Genomic DNA, 19,244 nt, shown 5'->3' with positions numbered 1-19,244 from the left:
TAATATATATATTAGTCCATTTTTATTGAGGAATCTCTCAAATAAAATTATTGAAAGATGCCATTTAGGATACCTTACAATTTTTTTTTTCCAATGATCCAAACAATCTATTTTTTAGGTATTTATTCATAGATCATCCTTATAAAAAATTAGACAAATCAGAAACCATTTAGACATCTAATTGTGTCCTACAAAATCAATGAACACATTGCTTCAAGAAAGTACTAAAATTTCGATAATTTAATTGAGTGATCCCGTTAATTTTTTTATTTGAGGGACACCCTTTAGGGTACCCTATGAATTTTTTTCAACAATCCAAACCACCTATTTTTTAAGTCTACATTCATAGATCATCCTTGCAAAAAATTAGGCAAATGAGAAACCGTTTCGACATTCAATTGTATCATACGAAATCAATGAACATGGTACTTCAAAAAAGTAATAAATTTCAATAACATAATTGAGTGATATCGGATTCAAGTGAGTTTTTGTAAAGATAATCTTTGAATGATTATCTAAAAGATAGACGGTTTGTATTAGTAAAATACAATGCGGAGTGGGCCCTATAAGGGTGTCTCTCAAATAAGTTTGTTTGATTGTTTGAGGGATCCCTCAAACAAACTTATTTGAGGGACACCCTTGTAAGACCCACACTTTGTATTGTATTTCACTATATACCTTAATGATTTTGTCAGTCTCAATTAGATACCTTAATAATTTGCAATTTGTATGATTTTTTCGAGGATGATCTCTGAATGAAGATGTGAAAAATAGATGGTTTGGTTCGTTGAAAAATATTTTGTAAAGTACCTTAAAGAGTGTCTCTCAAATAAAATTATTTGAAGAATCCCTCAATAGAAAGAGACTATACATATATAATATGGGGCAGATCAATGACACCAAATTTTTTACACAAATTATGACACAAGTTTTTAACCCTTAGATTAATGGTTTAGATTAACCAAATTAGTGGATCAGTTTTAAATAATTATATTAGTTTTTCCTCCTTATTTCTTTCTCCTCAATAATGTTGTTTATGTCTCCCTGTTTTTCAGTGTCGCTCACCTTAGGACTTAAAAATGAAGTCATGTAAGGTCCTTTTTAATAAAGACCATTGGATTAATCCAACAGCACATATAATTACTAGTTTAAACCCTCACCTCACTCATGCTCCTTGTTTCACCCAAACAATTCTTTTAATTATTATAAGCAGCAAAAACAAATAAAACTAAAAACAAAGAAAGTAGAATTACACGTTGTCTTCATCCCAGCCACCATCTACCCCCTCATCCCCTTTCTCTCATCCTCGTCCTCGTTCTTCCCCCTCAGTCATCTTCATCCCCTCATCTTCTCCACAGTACATGAAATTAAAGGATGAGTGTTAAAACAATTCGCCTTTATAAATCAAGGAAAGTTTAATCTCATTGGGACATTACCGTTAGATTTACAATTATGCTATAACATTCCCATACTTCCTCACGAGTCACATTTTAATCCAGTTTGAGTAAAACAAGGGCCATGTGAGTGAGGGGATGAAGATGGCCCAGGGTGATAGGTGCTGGTTTAGTTGTATTCATGTCATTGGCCCATTTGGCAAGAGAAGAGTGGTCCACGTAGCAGCCTTCTCTCCTTTCAATTGTTATTCAGTTGTGGGGTTGTTAGATCAGTTTGTTAATCAGTTTTGGGTTCTTAGATTAGTAGTTAAGTCGGCGGTTTAGGCGCGAATATTAGTTACAGTTGCTAACCCAGTTTATATTATAAGCTGGTTTTGTAAGGCTTTTAGTCGTGAATTGTTTTGGAAATGTTCTGAGTTAATAAAGCTACTCGTTTTGCTTACACGAGTCAAGGTTGAGACCATTGCTATAGTTTCTTGGTTTCCGTTTGCCTTCTTGGTCAATTAATCCCTTTTCCTTTCCTCATCCTCATCCTCATCCTCATCCTCATCCTCATCCTCATTTTACATCTCCATATTTTAAGGGGTTGATCAAGAAATCTATCCAAAATTATGAAGGAAATTTGAAACAAATTGAAATCTATCCAAAAAATCACTTGAATCTAATATCATTTAATCATTCAATTAAATTATTGAAATTTAAACACTTTCTTGAAGCACCGTGTTCATTGATTTTATTGGTCTCAATTAGATGCCTTAATGATTTTCAATTTGTCTATCTTTTATTTTTATTTTTTATTTTTTTTGCAAGAATGATCTATGAATGAAGACTGAAAAATAGACAGTTTGAATCGTTGAAATTTTTTTTGTAAGGTATCCTAAAGGGTGTCCCTCAATGGAAGGGAACTATATATATAGTATTGCTGATTTCTTGCAATTGTCACAATGTTTTGCTTTTTAGTTTATATACCTAACATTAAATGTGTTGAGGGAAGGAAACAAATATTGGAACCTCTATCGACCGTCTGGCAAACTGATGGTGACTGCATTGTTGGAAAAAAGGGCAGGTAATTGAGAAGAAGAACCAACAACAGGTATGGAATTCCTGTTAGTTGAAAAGGCAGGTTCCTTGGACGGTGGAAGTGATGTGGCTTCATTGCCCTGCAACATACGAATTACAGAAGCCATTGTTGGTCGATCAGCTGGAGCTTCTTGAACACACAAAAACCCTATATGGATACACCTCGAAGCTTCATCAGGGGGGCATGTTTCTCTTACTGATGCATCAATCACCTCCATTCGTCTACCTTCTTTCCACAATTCCCATGCCTAATTAAGATTTAAAATACTTAAAACTTCAATTTTACGGTTAATCACAAATTTACAAGGCGTAAAAACAGAAAGGAGCGTATATAGTTTAGAATTATTAATACTTACCCATCCAGCAAGAGTTGGTGAATGTTCAAAGCGATAAAAAGCAGCATTCCTCTTTCCACTTACAATCTCCAGCAACAACACTCCAAAACTAAACACATCTAGTTTCTCAGAGAAATGGCCATATCTTGCATACTCTGGCGACATGTATCCGCTGCATGAATTGATGGTAGAGAATAGAGATGTAAGCTATAGCAGTGACTGCATAAGGTTTAGTAAATGAATGAAAACATGTCCTACATATATATATACTTACAATGTGCCAACAACCCTGTTGGTATTTGCTTCAGTCTGGTTTATCTCCAAAATTTTAGCCATTCCGAAGTCTGAAATTTTGGGGTTCATTGCTCCATCCAACAGAACATTACTTGCTTTCAGGTCCCTGTGAATGATTTTTAATCTAGAATACTTGTGGATATAAAGTACTGCCTGAGCAATACCCTCTATAATTCGAAAGCGTTTTCCCCAATCTAATTCTGTATTTTCAGATGGATCTGATAGGACAAACCATGAAGAAAATTATTCTTTTTATTTTAGATGAAATGCTGGACAAATGGAAAAAGATCTTGCATTACACAACTTTTGCGCATTGAAAAGGATCTTGCTAAAAGGTAATCAAATTTGAGGTCCCAGAAATCAACAATATCTAAGAATCAATCTTAGGAGGAATGAGGATATACCAAACAAAAGTTTGTCCAAACTTCGATTGGGCATGAACTCATAGATCAAGATCAGTTCCTCCTCCTCAATACAGCAACCTAAGAGCCTAACAAGATTGGTATGCTGGAGCTTGGCTATAAGATTTAACTCATTCATGAACTCCTCATGTCCTTGCCCTGACTTCTTTGACAGTCTTTTTATGGCTACTTCTTGATTTTCAGGCAAAATCCCCTGCAGTGGAAGGAAAATCAAACACAAAGTGAACCACAATCCCACCAATCAAACTTAATTAGGCAAAAGGTTATTCAGTGAACCAAAAAGTATAAATATTTATGTAAGAACAACTAATGTACTTTAATTACCAACACAAAGTGGAAGAGTCACCTTATAAACAGGGCCAAATCCTCCCTCTCCCAGTTTATTAGCTTCAGAGAAGTTGTTTGTTGCATCTAATATACTCTTTAAACAGAAGAGTGGTAGTTCTCTGTCATTTTTTCCGCCTCCAGCACCATAATTTATTTTAGTCACACCATACTTCCTCCTCTGCTTCCTGTTTCAGTGTTTGGTAGAGCATGGATCATTTGTTTAGATAATCCTTGTGAATGCACGAGTGCGTGTGTGTGTGAGAGAAAGAGAGACAGAGTGGTGGCAATACCTTCCCTTCCCCAATCTTTTCTTCCATAAGAAATAGAAAAAATATATCGTAAGCAACCCTGCTGCTGCTGAGACCATTGCAATTATAAGGGAGCGCTTATCCGCATCACCCTTGCCATCTGCCAAAAAAATATATATATATATTTCAGGTTGACCAATTAAAAGGATGGCTACCTAAGAAATGATCTTTCATAACAACACCAACAATCATTCCCTTTATTACTTTTAAGATACATAAGCTCAGAAGCTGCAAGTCTGATGTATAAAGTTCTTCCACCAGCGTCATCTGCCACGAGTTCTTGTACACCCAGGAGATCTCCAATCCAAATTGAACATGCGTTACTGTTTTCATAAGAATAAGCAGTGCAGGAGCAGTTATTTAAACAGATTGATTCACATTTCTTAGCACTCCCAACCTTAACATGCAGTTCATTTTCAGGCATTGACATGCTATGTATTTCTAGAAACCGGTCTTTCGTCCCAATAACACTAGTTGAATTCTCACACTGCAAATTGGTTTTTCTTGAACACCCACCAGAGTAATCCTGCAAAACCCAATCCCGTGGAGACTTTTCCTCAAAACCCATCAAACAATTACACAAGACCCCGGATTTTTCATTGCAGCTCCCGAATGCCCCGCAAATAGCATAAACTGCACATTGCTGTCCTGGTTGAGCCCATACAAACTTCCATTGCCTGTAACCCTCCGACCATGCTTGGTTTTGAACCCTCCCCGAGACTGACACGAATGGATATGCTATCTTAGGATTATAAAGTGAATAGGTGAAATAACTTTCGTTTTCATTTGAAATAAAGCTGAAGTTGTACACGGAATTAAGCCTCATCTCAGGAATCAAGCTGAAAATATGTGAACTTGCATTCCATGATCCACTGGTCCAATACTGTTTAGACCTATTCCACAGTAACATAAATGACTTGCTTCCATTTGGGTCTAGCTGAAGAGAGAAAGGACCTGGTGCAGGATCCCGTGAGTTCTTACATGAAGTGAGAATTTGGGTTCGATTGGTAATATTGTTGAATCCAATCTTGGCTCCTGGTAGCCATGTATGGGCTGGATGATCAAAGCTTTGCCATAAAAACTCAAATGAACTAGAATGAGCTCTTAAGACAAGATTTCCACTATCTAAAAGAACTGCTTGCACAGAAGCAGAGGTGGTGGTGGAAGTCAAATGTGTGGACCAAACTGGAGTTTTGGCCTCATTAAAGAGAACTAAATTGCCATCTGAGATATTCAACACTGATGAAAATCTATCAGAGATTGGGTTTTCCCTATTTGCCACCCAAACTATGGTACTCGCAGATACCACTCGGTTGGAATACCAGGTACCTATGTAGTGGTTGCCATCCAATTCAAAGAAACCCAGTTCAAAAATCCCAGAGACGATTGTCTGGTCACCGGAGAGTGATTGGTTTGCAGTGATGGTGTCAGCTGCAAAGGAGATACGGAACTCGAGAAATAGGCACAAAAAAAAAACTATAAACACCAACATTGTGTTGGTTTTGGTATCCATGGCTGCACTAGGAATTTGCACACAAGAAAGATAATGTCCTGCTACTTAATCCAAGTCAACCATTGAAGGGTCAAGTCATGCGTCTACACTACGCATTCAATAGTATTTTACTCGAAAGTCTTTAGTCAATCTCTCCATATTTTCTCTGTAGCTTTCTGTGGTTTACGTTTATTTGAGAAGTCACCAGACCAATAAAATGGTTGAATATTCTTAAATTGAATATTCTTAAGTTGTGACTCGTGCCAACACCAATAAAATAAAAGAATTTTGAACACGAATTTTGGGCTGCACAAAAAATTTGCAATAATTGAAGGGTCAACTGTTGGCACTGGAATTTATAAAACCAAACCACCTACCAAAAATTAAATTTGATTTATTTATTTATATTAAGAAGGGCAATTTGAACGTGAGAATGGCTATCTATCAGAGGCGACCCACAGCATGTGCGGGCTGTGCGACACATGGCAAATTTTAGGGCCTCCAAATGTTTTAAAAGCCCAGTAAGATATTATATATTTTTTTATTTCAAAAATATTATTATGATTTCCTAACCTTTGGGGGCCTCCAAATGTTTTTAAAAGCCCAGCTCAGCAATATATTATATATTTTTTTATTCCCAAAATATTATTATTATTTCCTAACGGGCAGATATTTGTTCCTTCTTGATTCTTCCGTCTTCCGTCCAAAACACGCAATCTTTTGTACTCTTTGGCAAGTCAGATGTGTGCATCTCTGCTCTCTCCAGTCTCCACCACACCTCTCTCTCTCTCTCTCTCTCTCTCTCTCATATATGAATTTAGAAATTATATTGCATTTGGAATTAGCCATCATATCATTACAAGAAGAAACCTAAAAAATCAGGTGAATCTTTATCCCTAATTTTTCAATGCTTTTCATATATTGTTTTTGTAATTATTTGAACAGACTTTTTGTTTTGTGAACATCAGCTGAAGTGAAACAGTCAAAATCGATGAAAGCTGCAAAAATCAGGTTCTATTGTCTTCTTTTTCTGTTATGATGTGTGTTATTTTGCTATATTAGAAAAATGTTTAAAAGAAAACACTCATCTGGATATAGAAAGCGCCAAGAAAAGAGAAGAGTTGAAGAATTAACTCAATCTCAGAGAGGTGCTCTTGATAAATTCATTATTAAAGAACCACAAGGTTTAGTTGAAAATCTTGAAAATGTAGGTCATGATGAACAGGCTAATGAAAATGTGGAAAACTTAGGTCATGCTCATGTTGAAAATGACAATGTAATCAATGAGGAGGAACAACCAAGTCAATCTATTCCTTTAGATATTTATGATCCTAGGACTTGAGATGGTCTAGATTCAAAATCAAGAGATGAATTATTGGCAAATGGTCCAAGAAGAGATCTATCAATTGAGAAGGGACCTAGTGATAAATTTTCTAGACATTTCTCCTCAACGTTTTACACTCGTTATTTATCAAATGGAGATAAGTATGATAGGGAATGACTGGTGTATTCCAAGCATTTGGATAAGGTGTTTTGCTTTTGTTGCAAGTTTTTTAATAAGAGCCCAAAAATAAACTCATTAGCTAATGAGGGGTTTAATGATTGGGTACACCTTAGTGTGAGACTTAAAGAACATGAAACAAGTGGTGAGCACATGATTAACATGAACACTTGGATTGATTTGCAAATGAGAATGCAAAAAAATGTTACAATTGATAAACATGTTCAGCAGCTTATTAATAAAGAGAAAGAACATTGGAAGGGTGTATTAATAAGAATAATAGCTGTTGTAACATATATTGGCAAGTATAACTTGACATTTCGTGGAAAGAATGAGAGGATTCATGAAGATAGCAATGGAAATTTTTTGGGTTTAATTGAAATGATAGTGAAATGGGATCCAATCATGAAAGAACACTTGAGACGGATTGATGATAAAGAAATTTATCATCATTATCTTAGTCCAAGGATCCAAAATGAGCTGATTGCAAGGTTAGCACATGAAATCAAAAGTGCAATCATTCAGAAAATTAAAAAAGCAAAGTATTTTTCTGTTATTCTTGACTGTACACCTGATATAAGTCATCAAGAACAAATGACCTTGATATTGAGATGTGTGGATGTTTCTACACATCCAATAAAAGTAGAAGAATTCTTTTTGGAATTCTTACAAGTTCATGATACATCAGGAGAAGGACTCTTTGAAGAATTACAAAATGTGTTCAAAGATCTTAAACTTAATATTGATCATGTGAGAGGACAAGGATATGATAACGGATCCAATATGAAAGGGAAAAACCAAGGTGTACAAAGAAGACTATTAGATATAAATCCTTGAGCTTTGTACACACCATGTGCTTGTCATTGTCTTAACTTGACACTTTGTGATATTGCGGACTCTTGTAGGAAAGCACAGGATTTTTTTGGTGTGATACAATGTATTTATAACTTGTTTTCTCATTCCATAAAGCGCTGGAAAATTTTAAAAGATAATGTAAAGGGTTTAACTCTTAAACCATTGTCAACCACACAGTGGGAGAGTCGAGTTGAAAGTGTTAAAGCTATACGATTTCAAGTTGTAGAAGTAAGAGATGCTTTACTCCAATTAGGTGAACAAGATAATGATTCTAAAATTAGGACTCAAGCTAATCATTTAGCAAAACTTGGACTTGGAAACTTTAAGTTTTTATTAGCTGTGATTATATGGTATGATATTTTGCATGCTGTCAATTTAGTTAGTAAAAAATTGCAAGAAAAAGACATGCTTATTGATGTTTCTATAGATCAAATAAAAGGATTGATTGTTTTTTTTGAAAAGTATAGAGAATTTGGATTTTCTCAAGCTATGTTTGTTGCTAAAAAAATTGCTACTAACATGGAGATTGATCCAAAGTTTGTGGAAAAACGTCAAATTCATAGAAAGAGGCATTTTGATGAGAATCTTAATGATGAGTCTACACAATCAAATCATTAATTACTTCTTATATATTGTAGATGAATCAATTGGTTCTTTGAAAAGAAGGTTTGAACAATACCAAACATTTGAGGATATATTTGGTTTCTTTTTTACTTTTGTTTGTACAATATCTGGCCAAGCACTCCCAAGCCAATTCAAGCAAAGGGAAGGGAGTCCCATATCGACAAAACACAAGAAGAGAGGACTCTCCCTCAATTATAAAAGGAGACCTCTCTCCTTCAAGAAAAGGAGAGTCAGACGGGCTACTGGGGGCACCATATGGCTCACAAGGGCCTCATGGGCTTACCCCTGAGCCCATTTACAAGCTCACGGATCATTGGCCTTGACCAGCTCTTCACCTTGGCCTTGATCTTCAGCCTTGGCAGGCGCCGGTCTTGAGCTCTTCACCTTCGGCATCGGCCTTGGCCCTCGGCCTGGCCTTGACCTTGACCTTCAGCCTATGTGCAATATATACGGTCTTTATCATAATGAGAACATACTTCTCCGTAGACGTAGCCCAATATTCGGGTGAACCACGTACATTTGTCTTATGTATGCATGCCTATGTACTTACCGAATGCTCTCACATACAGAGGGTCCTCACCTTCATCATCCTCCTCCTCATCTTTAAGTTAGTCTAATTACTACCCGTTTAGTTTTTACCTCCAACAGATTGGCACCGTCGTGGGAAAACGACACGAAGGGCTATGTCGTTCTCCTTCTCGAGTGCCCTCGGCACCCTACAACAAAGTGCCTCTCAGCACTCCTACAATCGGCCCTCAACCTTCGGCCTTTGACACACTTGCATCATTCGGCGCATGCGATGTCTTCACATCCCCAATGATTCAAGATATGCTTTGGCACTTACATCATTCGGCGCATGCGATGTCTTCACATCCCCAATGATTCGGCATATGCCTTGGCACCTTGCATCATTCGGCGCATGCGATGTCTTCACATCCCCAATGATTCGCATATGCCTTCGGCACCCTTGCATCATTCGCGCGTCGATGTCTTCACATCTCCCCAATGATTCGCATCCGCTGGCACCTTGCATCATTCGACGCGTCACGATGTCTTCACATCCTCAATGATTCGGCATATGCCTTTGGCACCTTGCATCATTTGGCGCGTGTGATTTCTTCACATCCCCCAATGATTCGGCATCGCCTTGGCACCTTGCATCATTCGGCGCATACTATGTCTTCACATCCCCAAATGATTCAGCATATGCCTTCGCACCCTTGCATCATTTGGCGCATCGATGTCTTTACATCCCCCCAATAATTCAGCATCTGCCTTGGCATCCTTGCATCATTCGCACGTGCGATGTCTTCACATCCCCCAATGATTCGGCATATGCCTTCGGTATTCTCAGATGATTCGGCGCGCTCAATGCCTTTGACATCCCTCCAATCATCATTAGGCACTCCAAAATTATGTGAGTATCCATTACTTAATAATTATGCCTTTTCTAAATACTACAGCTACTCATTTGCTAGGCCCAAAGCTTACGGTAGTAAGCCTCCTAAGCTTCCCAAGCTTTCGGCATCGCTTCAAGCTTTCGGCATCGCTTTTGAAGCTTACGGCGGCAACTCCTAAGTCACGGCATCAGCTCCCAAGCTTTGGGCATCAGCTTCTAAAGCTTACGGCTGCAACTCTAGCATCTCTTCTTAAGGCCACTTACCGAACGGCACCCCATGAAGGAAAAGCGCATTTTCTCAAGGCCACATGCCGAACGGCACCTCCCATGAGATATCTCGTAATTTCGGCGTCAAGGCTACCTGCTGAACGACACCTTATGGAGGAGACATCTCATCATTCCAGCTCCTAAGTTACGGCATCAACTCCCAAACTTATGGCATCAGCTCCGAAGCTTACGGCAGCTCCTAGCTCTTGTGTTGCCGAACGACACCTCATGGAGACATTCCTCTCTTACAGCTCCAAAGCTACTTGCCGAACAACACCTCATGATGAATCTTCTCCCCTGCGGAGCCAAGGCCACATGTCGAACGGCACCTCTGGAGACGCTCTTCACTTACGGCGCCAGAGCCACATGCTGAACGGCATCTTCTATGTCAAGGCATGCCGGGCACCTCCCAAGAGATATCTTTTCATTCCATGCCTATGCCACATGCGAACGGCACCAATGAAGAATCTTCTAAGCTTCCGGCACCTATGCCAACTTGCTGAGCGATACCCATTATTGCAGCAACACCTTGCACCTCACGATAGTGCATGCCTCGATGGTTGTCATGCGACTCGAGCTCCATGCCCTTCAATAATGCTACTCAACACTCGGTACCTTTACCTTCGGTGATTAGCAAGTACTAACTGAACAACTCTGCACCGATAACGCATACACGAGAAAGCGAAGAAGGAGTGAAGCATTGCTTGGCCAGTGCATTTATAACTACAAGTCCACAATCAAGAAATACCTCCTTAATCGGGAACTTGGGGGACTACTATTTGTACAATATCTGGCCAAGCACTCCCAAGCAAATCCAAGCAAAGGGAAGGGAGTCCTACATCGACAAAACACAAGAAGAGGGGACTCTCCCTCAATTATAAAGGAGACCTCTCTCCTTCAAGAAAGGGAGAGTCAGACGGGCTACTAAGGCACCATATGGCTCACAAGGGCCTCATGGGCTTACCCCTGAGCCCATTTACAAGCTCACGGATCATTGGCCTTCACTAGCTCTTCACCTTGGTCTTGACCTTGACCTTGGTCTTGACCTTCCTCTTGACCTTTGGCCCTCAGCCCTCGGCCTTCACCTTCAGCCTATGTACAATGTATACGGTCTTTATCATAATGAGAACATACTTCTCCATGGACGTAGCCCATTATTCAGGTGAACCACGTACATTTGTCTTATGCATGCATGCTTATGTACAGTTGGTCTAATTACTACCCGTTTAGTTTTTACCTCCAACAACTTTAAATAAATTAAACTCGTTCGATGCGAATAATTTAGAATCATGTTGTGATCATTTGGAAAAAATTTTAAAACATGGCATGTCTTCTGATCTTGATGGGAAAGATTTGTTTGAAAAGTTAAAAATCATACGAGAGATTCTACCAAAAGAGGCAAAGACAACCACTGAAATTTTGAGTTCTTTAACAAGACTAAACTGTTTTCCAAATGCAATTACTGCTTATAGAATATTATTAACTTTGCCTGTTACAATTGCATCAGTTGAGAGAAGTTTTTCAAAATTGAAGTTATTGAAATCTTACTTGCGGTCAACCATGTCACAAGAAAGATTAAATGGTTTAACTTTGATATCTATTGAAAGTGATTTCTTAGAAGAACTTGATTGTACTCGTTTTATTGATGATTTTGCAGCTCAAAATGCAAGGAGGACAATTTTTAGATGATTCTGTAGCTGGGTTGGTTACTGGTTGATGATTGTACTTGCTTGGGTTCTTGAGTGTTGCTGGTTTTGTAGTATTTTGCTTCATTTTGCTGGGTGTAGTTTTTTTGTATGTAAAAGAAAATTGAATAGATGTTAGTATGTGAAAATAGACGAAGGATGATCTTGATTCTATTTGTGGGTTCTAATGTAATTGATTCCACATAATGATTTCAGTTTAATTTATGATTTATGAATTTTAAAATTTGAAAAATTGTTATTTTACTTATACATATAGGGCCTCATCAACTTTCTTGCATACAGGCTTATATCCAATGGACCGGCTCTGCTATCTATAGCAGTATAAATGTCATAGCTTTTTGAACAACCTTAGGTATACAGTTCATGTTGCTCTGCAATGTAAAGATCTACAGAATATTTGTTCGGCCATTTCTTGATTTTCAGGCAAAATTCCCTGCAGTGGAAGAAAAATCCCACACACATAAAGAGAACAGCCTCCTTACATATAAAGAAATGTATAAAAGAAACTCTTAGATTTATAGCTCAGTAGTACCATGAAACTATTACCTTATAAACCGGGCCAAACCCTCCCTCTCCCACCTTATTAGCTTCAGAGAAGCTGTTAGTAGCAGCTAATATACTCCTTAAACTGAAGAGCGGTAGCTCTGTATCATTCTTTCCACCTCCATCACCAAAATTACCTAGAATCTCATCATATTTCTTCCCGTGCTCCCTATTTCAGTATTATTTTGTCAGATGGTCATTTGTTAGGATTTCAAGAATGGCGTGAGAGAGAGAGAGAGAGAGAGAGAGAGAGAGAGAGAGAGAGGTAGCAGCAATACCTTTCCTTTTCCAATGTTTGAGTCTCACCGCCGTACTCCCTTCCAGGCTCCCTGTTTCAGTCTTATTGTTAGAGTATCTTTGCTTGGATTACAAGAATTGGTGTGCCTGCACATGAGTGGGTGTGTGTTTTCTTCCATAATAATTAGCAGTACCTTTCCTTTCCCAATGTTTTCTTTCACAAAAAATAGCCAAAAATTATTGCAAGCAATCCTGCTGTTCCAGAGACTATTGCAATCACAAGGAAGCGCTTAGTAGCAGGAACTTAAGGTTGGAATTAATGCACTTCCTTCATTCTCTAGAATATCTCTATTTATTACAGCAGCTGTACCTGTCCTTAATTAATTTGGTAGAGTTCCTATGCAATGTCTTTTAGGTTCTCTAGGAAGCATTCTCTAGAATATTTGTTCTTTCATTGAAAACAGAAGTTAAGTGAATCAGAATACAAAAAGCTCTGCTGAAGCAACTCATATTTCTAGCATTTCATATTCCATCACAAAACCAACAACTGGTATCAGAGCAGCGTCCGATCATATCTGGTTGAAATCAATTCTAGAAGATGTCATCAGGAGCCAAAGAAGGTCCATCAATTTCCTACTCTATTCTCCCAATCTTTGGAGGTGAAAATTATGATTTCTGGAAGGTGAAGATGAGAACTATATTGCTGTCAGAAGGACTTTGGAGCTTCGTTGAAAGAGGGCTTCAAGAAACAGAGAATCTAAGTCAGCTTCCAGCAGCAGAAAGAGAGAAGTTCGAAGCAGAAGTCATGAAAGATGCCAAGGCTCTCTCCAAGATTCAGAACAGAGTCACTTCAGACATTTTTCCAAGAATTACAAGAGCTAAAACAGCAAAAGAAGCTTGGGATACATTAGAAAAGGAGTTTCAAGGTGACAACAAGGCCATAACAATCAAGCTACAGACTTTGCGCAGGGAGTTCTATAATATGAAGATGAAAGAATCTGAATGCATCCAAGATTATGCCTCCAGACTAGCTGAAGTTGTGAATCAAATGAGAACACTTGGTGAGGAGATCTCTGACCGGAGGGTTGTTGAAAAAATATTGATCAGCTTGCCTGAAAAATACGATCCCATTGTTGCTGCTATTGAAGAGTGCAAGGACATCACTCACGCTCCTTGTTTCACCCAAACAATTCTTTTAATTATTATAACCAGCAAAAAACAAATAAAACTAAAAACAAAGAAAGTAGGGTTACACGTTGTCTTCATCCCAGCCACCATCTACCCCTTCATCCCCTTTCTCTCTTCCTCTTCCTCGTTCTTCCCCCTCAGTCATCTTCATCCCCTCATCTCCTCCGTAGTACATGAAATTAAAGGATGAGTGTTAAAATCATTCGCCTTTATAAATCAAGGAAAGTTTAATCTCATTGGGACTTTACCGTTAGATTTACAATTATGCTATAACATTCCCATACTTCCTCACGAGTCACATTCTAATCCAGTTTGAGTAAAACAAGGGCCATGTGAGTGAGGGGATGAAGATGGCCGATGGCCCAGGGTGATAGGTGCTGGTTTAGTTGTATTCATGTCATTGGCCCATATGGCAAGAGAATAATGGTCCACGTGGCAGCCTTCTCACCTTTCAATTGTTATTCAGTTGTGGGATTGTTAGATCAGTTTGTTAATCAGTTTTGGGTTCTTAGATTAGTAGTTAAGTCGGCGGTTTAGGTGCTAATATTAGTTACAGTTGCTAACCCAGTTTATAAGCTGGTTTTGTAAGGCTTTTAGTTGTGAATTGCCATGAGTGAGGGTTTAAACTAGTAATTATATGTGCCATTGGATTAATCCAATGATCTTTATTAGGTCCTTAGGTGAGTAGGACAGCCTAGTTTCTTGGTTTCCATTTGCCTTCTTAGTCAATTAATCCCTTTTCCTTTCCTCCTCCTCCCTCCTCCCTCCTCATCCTCATCTTACATCTCCATATTTTAAGGGGTTGATCAAGAAATCTATCCAATATTATGAAGGAAATTTGACACAAATTGAAATCTATCCAAAAAATTACTTGAATCCGATATCATTTAATCATTCAATTAAATTATTGAAATTTAAATACTTTCTTAAAGTATCGTGTTCATTAATTTTGTTGGTTTCAATTAGATGCCTTAATGATTTTCAATTTGTGTGATTTTTTTACAAGGATGATCAATGAACGAAGACTTGAAAAATAGATGGTTTGGATCGTTGATTTTTTTTTTTGTAGAATACCCTGAAGGGTGTCCCTCAATGGAAGGGGACTATATATAACAAAAATAGTATTGCTGAGTTCTTGCAATTGTCACAACGTTTTGCTTTTTTTTTTTTTTTTGAAATAAAGCGATCGAATTGTATTCCAATAGGAAAATGGCTTACAAAATACAGACATGTCACGAGTGGCCTCATTAAAACCTTCCCAAGGAAAACCAAAGGGGATAAAACTCCGGGGTAGGAAAGAGTAACACGAATGCCAAAAAATACATCAACTCACAACTCAAAGAGAATCCTGAATAAAAGTATCAAAGAGCCAAACAGGGGGAGAGTCCAACCATTCAGCTTCAGCGTCAGGTGCAGAGAGAGAGAGAGAGAGCATAGTGAGCTAGGCAGTCAGCCACACTATTCGCCTCTCGAAAAGCATGCTCAACGCAGACAAGACCTGCATCAAGCAAAAGCGCTTTACAGTCTTCAATCAAGCAACCAAGGGGAGAGATATCCACCCCACGATGGAGAAGAGGTGATCATCCCCTGTGCATCACTCTCAAGACAAATGCGACGCCCTTGCCATCTTGTGGCAAAACGCAGACCCTCACGTAACGCCAAGAGCTCAGCATGCATAGGATTAGACACCCCACGAGAACGACCCATCTTGCATCCTAGAAAACCTCCATTGTGATCACGCGCCACAAGGCCAAAACCACCCAAACTCCCATCCGCACGGAAAGCACCGTCAATGTTGATCTTGATTGCTCCCAGGGGAGGACGCTGCCAATGGGCTTTCGCCCGTGAAGCAGCAGGTTTGGGTGGGCCATTATGTTCATAAAAGTATGCAGGGTACACATAGCGCTGCTTAGAGCTTCCTCCGGGCTACGGCGCTGGCTTTTTAGTTTATATACCTAACATTAAATGTGTTGAGGGAAGGAAACAAATATTGGAACCTCTATCGACCTTCTGGCAAACTGATGGTGACTCCATTGTTGGAAAAAACGGCAGGTAATTGAGAAGAACTAACAACAGGTATGGAATTCCTGTTAGTTGAAAAGGCAGGTTCCTTGGAGGGTGGAAGTGATGTGGCTTCATTGCTCTGCAACATACGAATTACGGAAGCCATTGTTGGTCGATCAGCTGGAGATTCTTGAACACACAAAAACCCTACATGGATACACTTCAAAGCTTCATCAGGGGGGCATGTTTCCCTTACTGATGCATCAATCACCTCCATTCCTCTACCTTCTTTCCACAATTCCCATGCCTAATTAAGATTTAACATACTTAAACTTGTATTTTACAGTTAATCGCAAATTTACAGGGTATAAAACAGAAAGGAGCGTATATAGTTCAGAATTATTAATGCTTACCCATCCAGCAAGAGTTGGTGAATGTTCAAAGTGATAAAAAGCAGCATTCCTCTTTCCACTTACAATCTCCAACAACAACACTCCAAAACTAAACACATCTAGTTTCTCAGAGAAATGGTCATATCTTGCATATTCTGGAGACATGTATCCGCTGCATGAATTGATGGTAAAGAAGTAAGCAATACCGGTGATTGCATAAGGTTTAGTAAAACTGAATGAAAAACTTGTCTTATATATACTTACTATGTGCCAACAACCCTGTTGGTATTTGCTTCAGTTTGATTTATCTCAAAAATCTTAGCCATCCCAAAGTCTGATATTTTTGGGTTCATTGCTCCATCCAACAGAACATTACTTGCTTTCAGGTCCCTGTGTATGATTTTCAATCTAGAGTACTTGTGGATATAAAGTACACCCTGAGCAATACCCTCTATAATTCGAAAGTGTTTCCCCCAATCTAATTCTGCATTTTTAGATGGATCTGATAGGACAAACCATGAAGAAAATGTAGCTAGGTGTTTTTCTTTTTATTATAGATGAAATGCTGGACAAATGGAAAAAGATCTTGCATTACACAACTTTTGCGCATTGAAAAGGATCTTGCTAAAAGGTAATCAAATTTGAGGTCCCAGAAATCAACAATATCAAAGAATCAATTAATCTTAGAAGGAATGAGGATATACCAAACAAAAGTTTGTCCAAACTTCGATGGTGCATGAACTCATAGATCAAGATCAGTTCCTCCTCCTCAATACAGCAACCTAAGAGCCTAACAAGATTGGTATGCTGGAGCTTGGCTATAAGATTTAACTCATTCATGAACTCCTCATGTCCTTGCCCTGACTTCTTTGACAGTCTTTTTATGGCTACTTCTTAATCCCCTGCAGTGGACGGAAAATCAAACACAAAGTGAACCACCATCCTACCAAGCGAACTTAATTAGGAAAAAGGTTGTTAAGAGAACCAAAAAGTATAATATTTATGAAAGAATAACTAATGTACTTTAATTACCAATACAAGGTGGAAGAGTCACCTTATAAACAGGGCCAAATCCTCCCTCTCCCAGTTTTTTAGCTTCAGAGAAGTTGTTTGTTGCATTTAAATACTCTTTAAACCGAAGACTGGTAGTTCTGTGTCATTCTTTCCACTTTCAGCACCATAATTTATTTTAGTCACACCATACTTCCTCCTCTGCGTCCTGTTTCAGTCTTTGTTAGAGCATGGATAATTTGTTTATAGAATCCGTGTGAATGCACGAGTGTGTTTGTGTGTGAGAAAGAGAGACACCACCAACAATTATTCCCTTATTACTTTGAAGATACGTAAGCTCAGAAGCTGCAAGTCTGATGTATAAAGTTCTTCCACCAGCATCATCTGCCACAAGTTCTTGCACACCCAGGAGATCTCCAATCCAAATTGAACATGCGTTACTGCTTTCATAAGCATATGCAGTGCAAGAGCAGTTATTTAAGCAGATTGATTCACATTCCTTAGCACTCCCAACCTTAACATGCAGTTCATTTTCAGATATTGACATGCTATGCATTTCTAGAAACTGGTCTTTTGTCCCAATAACACTTGTTGAATTCCCACACTGCAAATTGGTTTTTCTTTGACACCCACCAGAGTAATCCGGCAAAGCCCAATCCCGGGGCGACCTCTGCTCAAAACCCATCAAACAATTACACAAGACCCCGGATTTTTCATTGCAGCTCCCAAATGCCCCGCAAATAGCATAAACTGCACATTGCTGTCTTGGTTCAGACCAATACATTTTCCGTGGCCTGGAAGGCGTAAACCAAATTAGTTGCTGAACCTGCCCCAATACTGACATCATGAATGGAGATGCTTTCTTAGGATCATAAAGCGAATAGGTGAAATAACTTCCGTTTTCATTTGAAACAAAGCAGTAGTTGTAGACGTAATTATGCCTCATGTCAGGAACCAAGCTGAAAAGATTTGAACTTGCATTCCAAGATCCACTATTGAAATACTGTCTAGACCTATTCCACAGAAAGATATATGAATTGCTTCGGTCTAGCTTAAGAGAGTAAAGACCTGGTGCAGGGTCCCGTGAGTTCTTCCATGAAGTGAGAATTTGGGTTTGATTGGTAACATTGTTGAATCCAATCTTGGCTCCTGGTAGCCATGTATGGGTTGGATGATCAAAGCTTTGCCATAAAAACTCAGATGAACTAGAATGAGCTCTTAAGACAAGATTTCCACTATCTAAAAGAACTGCTTGCACAGAAGCAGAGGTGGTGGTGGAGGTCAAATGTGTGGACCAAACTGGAGTTTTGGCCTCATTAAAGAGAACTAAATTGCCATCTTTGATCTTCAACACCGATGAAAATCTATCAGAGATAGGTTTTTCCCTATTTGCCACCCAAACTATGGTACTCGCAGATACCACTCGGCCGGAATACCAGGTACCCATGTAGTGGCGGCCACCTAATTCGAAGAAACCCAGTTCAAAATCCCTGGAGACGATTGTCTGGTCACCGGAGAGAGATTGGTTTGCAGTGATGGTGTCAGCTGCAAAGGAGATACGGGACTCGAGAAATAGGCACAATAAAACAACTATAAACGCCAACATTGGGTTGGTTTTGGTATCCATGGCTGCACTATGAATTTGCACTCAAGAAAGATAATGTCATGCGTCTAAAATGACAACAATGAGAATTAAGCATCGCTCTCAAACTTGTGATAAATTTTTCACTATACTTTCACGAATGCCAATTACTTTGAATTTCTTATAATTTTTATTTCGTGAATTTGTGATGGGTGTGTCTAGAAGCAAAATAATTTATGTTTTTGTCATACATGTTACTTTTCAAAGAACATCTTTTTCCATC

General features: G+C 38.7%; 3 protein-coding genes, 1 long non-coding RNA gene and 1 pseudogene across 5 annotated transcripts; 2 read left to right on the top strand and 3 right to left on the bottom strand.

Annotated features, from left to right (window-relative positions):
• Positions 1–2,276: 2,276 nt before the first annotated feature.
• On the bottom strand, positions 2,277–5,703 carry LOC148918189 (G-type lectin S-receptor-like serine/threonine-protein kinase At4g27290). Its single transcript, XM_089050852.1, has 7 exons — positions 4,365–5,703; positions 4,143–4,260; positions 3,872–4,037; positions 3,508–3,718; positions 3,084–3,321; positions 2,831–2,981; positions 2,277–2,722 (listed from the first exon to the last, which is right to left on the bottom strand). The coding sequence occupies exons 1-7, from the start codon at positions 5,671–5,673 to the stop codon at positions 2,408–2,410; spliced, it is 2,508 nt and encodes an 835-aa protein (XP_088906978.1). The 5' UTR covers positions 5,674–5,703; the 3' UTR covers positions 2,277–2,407.
• A 626-nt stretch (positions 5,704–6,329) lies between these two features.
• LOC148918187 (uncharacterized) lies at positions 6,330–12,236 on the top strand. Its single transcript, XR_016125824.1, has 3 exons — positions 6,330–6,534; positions 6,621–6,663; positions 11,956–12,236. It is a non-coding gene; the product is annotated as an uncharacterized LOC148918187 (long non-coding RNA).
• On the top strand, positions 6,719–8,947 carry LOC148918188 (uncharacterized). The gene is made up of 3 exons (XM_089049804.1): positions 6,719–6,928; positions 7,154–7,934; positions 8,322–8,947. The coding sequence occupies exons 1-3, from the start codon at positions 6,719–6,721 to the stop codon at positions 8,624–8,626; spliced, it is 1,296 nt and encodes a 431-aa protein (XP_088905930.1). The 3' UTR covers positions 8,627–8,947.
• A 60-nt stretch (positions 12,237–12,296) lies between the features above and the next one.
• LOC148918185 (G-type lectin S-receptor-like serine/threonine-protein kinase At2g19130) lies at positions 12,297–19,069 on the bottom strand (annotated as a pseudogene). The gene is made up of 5 exons (XR_016126088.1): positions 17,701–19,069; positions 12,979–13,087; positions 12,826–12,876; positions 12,551–12,716; positions 12,297–12,437 (listed from the first exon to the last, which is right to left on the bottom strand). The product of XR_016126088.1 is annotated as a G-type lectin S-receptor-like serine/threonine-protein kinase At2g19130 (transcript).
• On the bottom strand, positions 15,125–17,602 carry LOC148918186 (G-type lectin S-receptor-like serine/threonine-protein kinase B120). Its single transcript, XM_089050356.1, has 5 exons — positions 17,423–17,602; positions 17,073–17,270; positions 16,633–16,870; positions 16,390–16,540; positions 15,125–16,283 (listed from the first exon to the last, which is right to left on the bottom strand). Exons 2-5 carry the CDS (start codon positions 17,206–17,208, stop codon positions 15,972–15,974), a joined length of 837 nt encoding a protein of 278 aa, XP_088906482.1. The 5' UTR covers positions 17,209–17,270; positions 17,423–17,602; the 3' UTR covers positions 15,125–15,971.
• Positions 19,070–19,244: the final 175 nt, after the last annotated feature.

This window comes from Prunus mume, linkage group LG4, assembly GCF_029339155.1.
Source record: "Prunus mume cultivar Tortuosa linkage group LG4, ASM2933915v1, whole genome shotgun sequence".
NCBI classification, from domain to species: domain Eukaryota; kingdom Viridiplantae; phylum Streptophyta; class Magnoliopsida; order Rosales; family Rosaceae; genus Prunus; species Prunus mume.
The sequence above is the reverse complement of the archived record's forward strand: the minus strand, read 5'-3'. Positions and strand labels throughout refer to the sequence as shown.